Source organism: Embiotoca jacksoni, unplaced genomic scaffold (assembly GCF_022577435.1).
Source record: "Embiotoca jacksoni isolate LCO1_2020_lvr unplaced genomic scaffold, fEmbJac1.0.p SCAF_28, whole genome shotgun sequence".
NCBI classification, from domain to species: Eukaryota; Metazoa; Chordata; class Actinopteri; family Embiotocidae; genus Embiotoca; species Embiotoca jacksoni.
This window is the reverse complement of record NW_027185379.1, coordinates 3324515-3336575: the sequence shown is the minus strand read 5'-3', so window position 1 is coordinate 3336575 and position 12061 is coordinate 3324515. Positions and strand designations below refer to the sequence as shown.

At 38.2% G+C, this 12061-nt stretch overlaps 1 protein-coding gene across 3 annotated transcripts in view; it reads right to left on the bottom strand.

The window, feature by feature from the left end:
- Positions 1-5945: 5945 nt before the first annotated feature.
- cadm2b (cell adhesion molecule 2b) overlaps positions 5946-12061 on the bottom strand; it is a 139484-nt gene continuing 133368 nt past the window's right edge. For 2 of the 3 annotated variants that reach the window (XM_069161372.1, XM_069161374.1), the window contains 3 exons: positions 9992-10018; positions 7996-8118; positions 5946-7898 (listed from right to left, as the gene is read on the bottom strand). In XM_069161372.1, the coding sequence (XP_069017473.1) occupies positions 7780-7898; positions 7996-8118; positions 9992-10018 (269 nt within the window). In that variant the 3' untranslated portion in view covers positions 5946-7779. The remainder of the gene's footprint in view (positions 7899-7995; positions 8119-9991; positions 10019-12061) is intronic. The other variant, XM_069161373.1, reaches the window with a different exon arrangement.

Below are 12061 nucleotides of genomic sequence, written 5' to 3'. Positions count from 1 at the left end.
TAGCTATCCCACCGGTCCTTCCTCTCATTTTGTATGCACTCTTTAGCACCTACAACACTATAAATCAAGAGAGGCTCCATTGCATTCTTGTAATCTGCTATGTCACCCTTTGACCATGTCTCAAGAACGATTTCTCTTTGCAAAGTAATTTAACTTTTTTATGTGATTGATTCCATCTTTTGAAACATTTCCCAGAGAGAATATCCGACAGGTTTTATTCTTCTGGAAACCTTTCTGAAGTGTTCACTCTGAAGGTTGTTTTGGTAACATGGGGGGAACTGATGGTCATCAAGCAGGTTGTCATACACGTCCTAAACCACAACTTGAAACAAAACAGGTAGAAATCCCAAGGGTTCGGGTCAATAGTCCCAGAAATTAACTACAGAAGAAAGAGAAGCTCAGCTGTACAGCTCCAATTAAAAAAATAAATAAATCTGTTTTTCAATCAACAATTGACAATCTGCTTAAAACCACTGTGTAGAAAAAGAACATTTCTGGCAATTTCACACTAAAAATCCTTCATGACTCACAGTACAAATGTAAAATGACAATGAATGATTAAAGATGATGCTGCACATGATGAAAAAAAAAGACATTTAGAGGAGGACTGTGATGACAAAGAGACGGATGCCAACACATGATGTCCACCCACATCTAGACAGCAGGAATCCTGTAGGCACAGTCAGGGCCTTTCCATTGCACTGTTCACACACGACTTTTCTGTTTGCATTGGAGAGAGTTGTTTGAAAAGGAAATTCCTATTGTGGAATTTGTAAGAGAAAGAAAATGATAATGTTTATTATGTCTTTAAATATGTAGTTATTAATGTTTTATAATATTTAATTCCTTGAATCCTTCTCACTGCTGTCCTGTCCATAAAATAAGTATAGCTTGAGTCACTACTACATTGTGGCTTCAGGACATCAAGTCTGTTACCTTCTGGTGAACAGACAAATTGATTTGAATCTCACAGATACTTGATGCAATCAATGACGAGCCTGCTTCTGACTACAGCAGTGCAGCTCTGGTTTCAGCAATGCAAGAATATGACAGTGGTTATGAATCTTTGAACTACAGTTTTAAAAAAACAGACAGCTTTGTGTGATTGGTTAATCAAAAAAACAAAAAAAACCCTCTCTTTGTGATAATGGCACAGACTGGACTGTGACATCCAGTAGAAACTAAATGAACCACATCCCAATATGAGGCTGTGAAAGCGCTGTTTATGTTTGTGTCATCACTCTGCTGATGAAGGTTACGACGGACCCGAGTCATCACTGCTGCACTGTCGGATTTTTACAGTTGCCAAATATGTCAGTGCTGTGATCACTGTGAGTGCGTCTATAATGAGATCGACCACAAACGTCTTCCCTGCACGATATAATTCGTAGTGTTTCATTAACTCACTGTCATTCAGCATTTGAAGAACATTTCGCCTACTTTTGAAGGAATGTTTGTGAACAACTTTTATCTTCACAAGGATCTACTCTTAACTTTAAGGGGAAATTCTTCAAAAATTCTAGATGTCTGTCACTAGGAGTAACTTTTATTACTTAGAAATCTTTCTGAATACGGACCCTGACATCTTGGGTCTGCTACTCTCTTTCCTATTTAAGTGTGATGTCATCATGCTAAGATCCAAAGAGCTTACACGGCCTTCATAGAAAAGATTATGGATGCCTCTAAGTCTGACAAGGGATTAAAAAAATATCTCCAAATGAGTTTAAGTAAATCATTCCACTGTAGGAAAAAAAAAAAAAAAAAATCCCCTATAAGTGGTGTACATTTCAAACAACTGCTAATTTGTCCTGGACTGAGAGCTGACAGAGCGGACCATTCGATGCAAAACAAAGTCTCCAAGAACCCAAATTTCATCACAACATCTGCAGGTAACTCTTACAGCTCTTAGTGTAAAAGTGCATGTGACTACAATCAGAAAGAGATTGTACAAGCTAGACCTCATCATAATAAATTAATAAATCCTAAATTAAATTATTAATTTAGACACTATCACATAAACATATTTATTGTATCAACATACATAATTTCCAGGGTTTTAATTAGATCAGCATATTAGCTGGAAATGGCAGACTGTCATGATAAATAGAATCCAATATCCTAAAAAGCATCAACATGATATATTGGCATAATCTATAAGAATTAATACTTGAATAAAGTGCAAAACAGTCTTTTTACTTTAAAAAAAAAAAGTGTCTCTGTCAACAAACTAATGCTACGATTTCTTCTAGCTGTCATTTTTATTGGAGGAACATCAGTCTCCCACTTGCGAATATTCCAACTTTAATTAAGTCTCTGGTGAGTTCCTTGGAAGAATCTCAAGTGCTCAAACTCAAACAGATGGCAAGCTATTTATTGCATACCTTATGCCACAGGTACTAACCCCCCACCCCCACCCCCTCCCACCACCACCACCACCACCACAACAACAAAAGACTTACCAAGACAATGCTTCCCTTTATGTGCTCTCCAGGGCCTGCATGGTTCAAAACTCACCCAAACAATTCCGAAAAAGGTTGTTTTAATTAGATCTAAAAAAGACGATATAGAATAAATCAAATGGCAGACAGATGATCCCAAGGCAGGCTATTTAAAGATGCACCACAGAGACTGTGACTCAGTGTGGATGAATGGGTTTAAAATACAGTGGGTAGCCCTGTTTCAGTCATCAATCCACAGGCCTGCATGTGGCCTGATTCGAACAGCGGAGCTGCTGCCTCACAAAGTGGAAGCCCTCATGCAGCAAACAAGGGAATTGCATCTGACTGTACACATTCATCTAGACTAATGGCACGGTGATGTATCTAGGGGGATACACAAGCTCATGTTCTTTGTTCCAGATCATTTGACTCCGTCTAACTTCCACTCGGCCCTGTCACAAGTGGAAGCGTGAGTGATCTGTTTAATCTCATCAAATATGATTAGGCAAAACACATCTCAAGATAATATCCTCGAGCCCTCTGATCCAGTTGAGCCATAGATGAGGTGTGAATATTGCAGCTACAGTAGAAGTCATAAGGGGCCACAGAAGTTAACAGCTGTGCCTGACCTGTATTACCTTTATTTAAAAAAAATATATACATATTTTTTAAAGCTGTGTAAAAATGAGAAACCCTTAGATCCATGAGGTCCTGGGGATTAACTGCAATTGCCATCTTCACAAGAATTATTTTTCTGTCTTTTTTCAAGGTAACAGCAGTGTTGTAAACATGTTGTTATTATTCTACCCAGTCCTCCATTAGAGAATTGAGCTGTCAATCAAAGATAAAAACATTTGCACAAACATTGCAAGCTCAGATTTTTAAGAGCAATTATAAGAGACTCCAAAGTTCTGAAACTATAAATAAAGCATATAAAAAAAAAGAAGAGAATTTCACCTTTTTTTGTCTGCTCACCTTAACCTAACTGTTGGGTGAAGGGCTATGGTTACGAGTTAACGCATTAAAAATGTCTGTCATGCCTGGCAGGCTATATGAACGATGACTCAATATAAGTAAATACAGTACTGATTAAAGGTTTGCAAGAATCATTGAGTTACTTTGCGAAGTCACTAATACCTATTAAATCTGTAATTAAAAACATGATCCAGAAGACAAACATTTCTTCATCAATTCTGTTATGCAGACTTCATCCCCCTCCGTCTTTGAAATCCTTTTATCCTTTTGCTTCCTACACAAATCACTCAGTGAATTACACAAGGCAATTTACATGCTTGGATAGTGAAAACAAGTGGAATTACTGTTATTTTTGTATAAAATGTTGTACTGTTAATCCAAAAGAAGAACCACGACTTGTGTCAAGGTTGAAAGGCTTTTCATGTCCAGTCTTGTTATGGCTCCTCCAGTTGTCACTAATCTACAGTAGAACTGTGGGATGAAAAAAAACAAAAAACATCAGACTGTGGTGACAGCAGTCTGATGTCTGTTACTGTAAAAACTTTACTTTTCTACAAGAGTCAGACGAGACTTGAAAAAAGAAGAATGTTCATGACAAACACACAATCAAACGATTTAGTTGTACAGGGCTGGAAATACAAGAAAACTGTAGAATTAATGTTTAACGTTTCAAACTCAGAACCGCACTCTCTCTTTAAGTGTTATTATATTGTTTTTTTTTTTTTAAGATATCAATTTTGTCCCTGAAGAATTTTGTCAGCGACTTCTGTTCCACTATGATAAGAGCTTATTGTAAGCTGGAGGACTGATATGGACTTTGCCTACAGGGTACAGTGGGGGATCAGTTTTCTTCAGTTTGGTAAGACTTACAAGGCCTCCTCAGAGGTCATGCTGTGATTGTTACATCGCCCAGGGTATGGTTCTCACATTTCAAGGGTACAGTGAAAATCCATTTTCCAACTCACTATTTACGATTCCACATACATATTGCTCCTCTCGATATCCATTTACTAAATTATGATGGATTTTTTGCATTATTTTCTGCCAGGCATTATTTAAGACAGTCTATCCCAATTTACATAGCCTAACGAAGCACTGAGCTTTTAATAATGTGAAGGAGTGTGATAGTGGGAGCTGATGTTTATTTGAACTGTCTGGGCTTTTTGCTGGTAATGATTATGAAGTGAGCATTAGGAAGAGTCTCAGTGACGGGGGAGTAGAGGGGTGTGGGGGGGTGGGGGCAGCCGGGCGTTGTGTGAAGCAGGCAGATGGCTGTCCGGACAGTGTGTTGATAATGGCAACATTAGTCTGCTGGAGTGCAACATTATGCTCAAGGTCAATGGGAGCTGAAGAATGGAGGATCATAATGACTTGGGTGCTGTGTCCTGGAACGAGATCTCCCTTTAAGGACGCTGAGATATTCAATATGAGCTCAGTAATCTTTGCAGTGTTATCACATCCGTCCTCAAATTTCTAAGATTTCACGTGTCACGGAGGCAGTGATAATGGACCATATAATGTGCCTTCTTATATTTTACTAAATTGGAATGGTTTACTGGCTTCAGTCAAATGTAAGGTTAATAAAGTGCCATTTTTATGATGCAAGACATAGACCATTGCACCTTATGCACATGCATTTGGCTTTGTCTAAATAAATATGGATAAAATGCACATTTACAAACCTTATGTCCCTCATATTTGATTTTATGTAGACTGCATCTTTATGCATGCTAATCATCTATTATCCTGTGGGGAAAAGTTATAGTAAGAAGACATGAACTCTAGCAATGACTGTACCAATTAATATATCTGTGATTTATGTGCACACATACTCAGCATGTATTTTACCCTCACAACAATCTCTACTCAATTTGACTGCTTTATTCTTTTTTGCTCTGCCTGTCCCATTTGTCTTTTTTGCCAGTTTCCATTACCGTTTTCTTTTCCAGTGAATTTAACTCCAGTGATCAATAAAGTTTAATCTTAGGTGTTATAATTTCACTCCGTTTTAAAAGCAATCAAACTGCATCCCAACATCTTTGATCATGAGGTCATATCACAAAGTGGTTCGCCTCCAGCTTTCCTCACCCAGCCTACTTTGTCTGTCTACTTCGTTGAGACAAGGGTAACAGCAGCCTGCTGTGTTGACATCTGCGAGTGGTTTCATGAAGCCACTTCAAGCATATCGAACTTAGCTCTAGCGAGACAGGGAGGAATTCAGGGAGACTTAAGTCTTCATCTTAATGCACAAATCATGAGCGTAGCTGAGAGCCTCGGGCAATCATCCAGAGGAGCTTCATGGTTTTTTAATCTTTCTACAAGTTAGACACTTTGCATATATTATTAATACTAAAGGCTGAGTAATACTTCATAGTTGCAGCGAATAACAATTGCAGTGGGTTTGGGTCACAGCGCTGTCCATCAACATGCGCTCCTTTCTGTGGATACTGTACGTGGACTGCTCAAATTGTGACTGCAGACAAAAGCCATATCTTGAGTTCATTTCAAAGTACAAACCTAGTCACAACAAAATGGCAGTTTTCATGTAGTTCATGTTTTAATCCGCACTTTGTCTCTCTTTTTTACTTTTCTTTTTTTTTACAGTGGCAAAGTTGAAAACGGAATATTCAATACTGAGAAAAAGCAAACCTCACACATCCCCCATAAAAAGCAAATTAATTACAGCGATTAGATCTTTGTACAAAATGAGTTATTTATAGCATCATACTGAACTAACAAAATAACATGTATGAGCATTGGCAATGGGGTTCAATGTCTTTGATACGTTGATTATAACACTGAGGAGATGTCTGATTCACCAATGCCTCATCATGTCATTTGTACTGTTTGCAGCAAACTCAAAGGCCATAACGGTGATCGTTGTACTGTTTTTTACGAAAGAAATTTACCAAAAAGAAAAAAAGAAAAAGAGAAAATGTTAATGTCAGACAACTACTTTAGTAATGACAGCAATAATATCAATCAATATAGTATCAATAAATGTCAATAAGTCATAATAAATACATATATTTTGAACAGACTTATTTTTTTTTTTTTTTTTTACATTTTAAGCAATTCATTAGAATCCCTGTGTGAAAAAAATCTTCAAAAGTGTGAAAACACTCTCATCAAAGTGACGGAAACTGATATGGCCTGAAATTATAAACTCTAACCAGTGTTTTTCTTCCTTTACCTAAAACTGAATACTTATTAATTACATGCCCTGTGGCAAAACATACTCTTGTTTGATAAATGGGGAAAAAAAGAATGACTTGTGGAACACGTTGACTACTGTATATGCTAATATACAAATTGTAATGTATCAGGGATCCCAAGATTCAACAATATCGTTCACCAATATTCACGTTAGCAAAGTATTTTACAGCTATATCCACACATTAAGCATAGTTGTTCAATAAAATTCAACATAAATAATGAACCCGCGCAAGGTTCCATTCATACTGTTTGGATCTTACATCAAATGGCCAAATAAAATTAAAGTTCCTCATCCATTAAGATAACTTTAAGTGAACTGAAATCTTCATCATGTGTCTGACACCATCTCCCCATCTAGACTCATATTGAATCCTGAGACAATAAACAGTTGATGTGTTTTCCCTTCGTGTTAGTCCTCAGACTTTGTGCTTTAAATTTCTAACTTGTTCTCTGTTTGTACAAATCAACAGTGCAAGCAAAAAGCTGAAAAAAAGAAAAGAAATCAGTGCAAGAATATACAGATGGTGCTAAGATGGAGAGAATTTCATCTAGAGACAATCACATAGATTGTGCTTCTACATTTTGTTTTGTCAAAGTGTTTGGTCTGTTTAATGATGTTTTAAACCTATTCAGTATGGCTGTGTTGGGGTAAACTCCGGGCAACATCCAAGAAAGTTGTTTAAATCCTAACAAGATTCCTCTGATGATCATGTTTGAGCAGAATATTTTAACATATTCAGCTCTTGAAGTAAAAGAGTTAGAAAAGCTAAGACTTGAGTTAGAGCACATTTGTTGCTGCATCAAATTTTTCTTTAAAAAGCGGCAAAACATTACACAATAGGAAAAGTAAAAGACAGTCGAGAAAGAGGATAACGCAGGCAACAAAAGCAATGCAGAAAAATGTACAGCATTTAGGCACCGTAAAACTGAAATGGAAATAATCCAATTGGTTTATATTGATTACAAAAGGAGAAGGCTATTGTGTCAGAGAATGCTTTGAAAACAAGCATATCCAAGCATGAGCTTCCTGGAAAAGACAAAAGAATCGTAAGTTAAATAAAACAGATCATGAGGTGAGGCTGAGGCAGCTTAAAGTTGAATGTCTGCTGTCGAAAGTTTTCATGAAACCAAGGAAAAGAGTCCAAGAAGTCTAAATGAAGTACTCTTTCTTCTCCTCTGCATGCACATGGTTTCCCTCAGCATTGATGATAGCTGTGTCAGCGTCGGGGGCGTCCTCTGCTCCTTTGGCCTCATGTGTTAAATACGTCCCTGGAGACGCACAAAGCCAAAGCACAGTTTTTAACTTGTGAAAAATACAAAACATATCCATGTGCTCCAAAGTAAGCAGTTGTATTAGTCAAGTTACCTTTATGTCTGGCCAGATATCTTCCAAGAACTATTATCAAACACAAGGTGATGAAGACCACGACTGCAACGACGCCGCCGATTAAAGCGTGGTCAGGTCCATGTTGTCCTAAAGCGTTCGGATCTGAAATAAGACACAGAGAGAGAGGAGGAGGGAAAATGGAGGAATATCAACAAAAACAGCAGGATGTTTTGCCTCCATCTCTCGCAGCTGTAGACATTCATTAAACAGCATTGGAAATATTTTGCTCCTGCAATTATCCTGGGAAAGAAATCCAGATGTAGCTTTTGCACATTGCACAACAGTCCCAAACAAGACTGTGTCGTATTTAGAGCACCCTGACATTGCTGCTTTGAAGAGCCACACTGTGGTATAAAAGGAGTAATCACAGAAAATACATCAAATCACTGCACAATTCAAAAACCTAACATTAGCAACAAGAACATGCTACAAGAAAACAGAGCTCTGAGAGATGTTTTAGTGTTTTTGCCAGAGCCTCGACACTATCTTTTATGTTTCTCCTTGTTTGCTGCCACATTCTGCTGCTCAGGATCATGTTTTTTAAATAAAGTGTTATTTAACACGAAGCCTCCTCTGGGCAGAGAGCGAGCTGAGGGTTTCCCGGGGCAGTTTCGTGCCTTTGTGCCTGTCCTGTAATAAACTGTGAGTAGCTGTGTCTTTACCCTGCACCTTGTGTGCTCTCATTATCTCAAGCTGATGAATGGCTATGGCTTGTGCTCTGTTTTGCAAAGTGACCCTGGGAAATGACGGCGGGAATGTTTCTACAAACCTCGTTATACTCCTCTGTTAACAGGATGCAACTCTCATATTCAGTGTCCCAAAGTGTGGGATGTTAAAAATAACAAAAAGATGAAGTTGTGTAACATGCAGTTTATTTAACTCCATGCAGACTGGAACCACCACGATTCTTATCAGGGACTCACAAGCAGGCGCTTCAGACTTTGAAGCAATAACTGTTCTGGTACCAGTTGAATTAACTCAATTTTGATTGCATGTTGATGGATATAATGATCTGTGCAGGGGACTCCACTGTCAGCAAGCAGCATAATCAAATTATCTACCACACTTTGTGGGTGCACACAAGAATAAGACACACTAAATTGCTGCATGGCAACTGAGCTTGTCATCTTAACACAACTTGCTACGAATGTTTTAACACTAATGAAAACACAAGTGGCTACTGAAAACATAATTACATGACCAATACATATTCCTACTTGTCCAACCAGATTCTGTAGCTTTAATTTACATGTACATTCAATGACTATTCTTATGTCAATCCTGGAGTAAAGTCATATCAAGATGGCTGCAAACATTAGAACAACTGTCTAGAAATGATAAGCTGACATTTAAAATACATCACACAGAGCCAAAGAAGGAAAGCATTTCAGCAGCACACCAGGACATCGGAGATTCAGTTTTCTGTATTTTGTCTGATCTGGAATGGACTCCCATGATTCCATCCTGTCCAGCATACACACAACCGCAGCTATAAACATTGATCTCACAAAGATATACCATATATAGCTACACTACTGCAACCACATGCTATGCACATCGATTAGACCTAGAAAATATAATATAATATTTTTCAAGAACTATGGGATCAGATCAGATATTTGAAAGATTAAGAGTTCCCACAAAGAATTTTGGACTTTTGTTTCCATTTGCTGTAATCACATGATAATATACATACAGTCAACACTGGCACAAATCGAAGCCCTGTTCCACTCAGATGGAACCATCTACTTCATTGTGCAAAGACAAACCAAAATAGAACCATATTGTGTGATAACATATGCAGGCTGTGACATGGCTTGAGAGAAAGCGACTGGCGTCAGCAGAGTGAGCATCCATGCATGGTGATGATTTGGCTCATGCTGGGTGAGGTCGTGATGTGTCCTGACCCAGAGCCATATCCAGCATCACACACTCTGGATCTTGGCTTGCAATGACCATCTACTGGGATATTTACCTGTTGTAGGCCCTGGATAGTCTTTGGCTGTTACCATGGTTGTAGACAGTGACAGCAGTAAGGGAAGACGAGGGGAACAACACCATGATGAAAAAAGGTGACCACAAAATTCAAAAGAAAATACAAGAGATCAGCATGGTCTTAGTTTTTACTTTGACAGAGTGCAGAAGCTTTCTGTATGAGCCAAACGCATGCTGTACTGGACTTTCTGGAAATGTTCACTGGGAAAGCAGCACAAGATACACCGACAGAGACAAGATGAGGAACAAAGTTGCATATACAGTTTTTACATGTGTGTAAAATGCACATCCTTAATGGGTCGGTTGAATATTATAAATATAAATATTTGATCCCTTTCCCGAAGCTGAATGTAAGCCTGCAAATAGTTTTGGTATTTGCCCAAATTAATATCTGTTTAATAATTCACTGGACACAAACGTGTCAAAATCTGGGGAAATAAAACAAAAAATATCTTTATGCCTGTAACACCACAAATAAATGAGAAAATATATTTGTTGTACTTTACATTGACTGATCCTTTAATATTGAGAAAATACCATCTCTTGAATCGACCTCAAAACACTGGAATTAGGTGATGTATCGTTCACCTGCATCTGAATATTTAACACCATAAAGCAGGCAATCTATGATAAAGGATTTTTAGAAGTGTGAAAATAAGCCCAAATAAAGTCATCACTTTAATTACATATTTTTTTCCTGCATTATTGTGTACGGCCAAGTTCTTACACATTTCACCACCAGTACTGCTATGGTGCGCTGTTTTTGTTTTCATGAATGAGTTCTGCACGTGCACAAATATCTACATGCATTCGCATGCGGTCTATGTGATACACATTCCTGCTGTCAGCTGTTTTCATAATCAACACTTGCGCTTGCAAAGGCAGTCAATAGGACTGCAAGCTGGTAAACATGGGTGACAACTTGAAATGTTAAAAGAGAAAACTTTGCAAATATTTTTTAATTAGGTAGAACATGCATTTACCACGTCAGCTATACTTTGAGGACACACATAATGCATTTCAGTGGGAAACACTGAATATAAACATAACCTTTGTTTGTTTATAAGAAAATTTCAAAGGGCACCTTTAAGGTGTGAGTCTTGATTATCGAAATGTACATGCATAAATCTAGTAACCTTTGTGTTTCTTCCATCTCAACACCAATGCTATTTTGACAATTAGAGCAGCTGTTTACCATGTTCTACAGCAGAGTGCTCTTGCGGCTCAACATGATGAAGTCAAACACTACAACACTAAATCCATTTGGGAGAGATAAACTGGAGTACGCACATGATGCATGTCATTTCGGTAAACAGAATTCAAACATAAGTGCATGTGCTCTTAATTCATGAATTCAGTCCAAGAACAAAAGTATAGACACTGTCATGTTCTGTGCTTCTACAAAAATATATTTTTGTGCACCTTATGATGTGGTAACTTACTCCTCCAATCTCTGCATACTGTCAGCCACCAATAAACAAACTAATCAGAAACAGCAATAAAAAAAATACTGGAGGAAACAGAGCTGTGTATAAAAACAAACAAAAACAAAAAATCCCGACAGGAAAGTGAGAAGGATAGAGGATTGAATTCATCAAGTAAAACATTGCTATTTTCTAGCTCAAAGCCTGCTTGTTAGCTCATCAATCATCAACTGTGTGTTCAGTGTCATGTTTGTGAGTGCAGAGAGCGTGGAGGCGGGGCCACGGAGGGGGTGCAAGTGTAACTGTGAATGCAGCTGTGACTGCATATGCCTGATGTTGGAATGTCGGCATTGGCAGGCTGGAAGAACGGAGGCTAGAGAGAGAGAGGGAGGGAGGGAGGAAAGGAGGGAGGGAAAGAGGGAGAGAGGGAAGGGAGCTGGAGGCTCTGAGGTGATGACGTCTGCTAAATAAAAATAGGAACAATGGGGAGCAAAACAAACCTCTCTGCGGGGTACAGGCTCAACATGAGAAAACTTACAGGAAAATGAAATAACACAAATCAATTACCGTGCTTGGTTGGTGCAGGTTAATTCTTTGCCTGTATTCACCTCAGTGAATACAGGCAA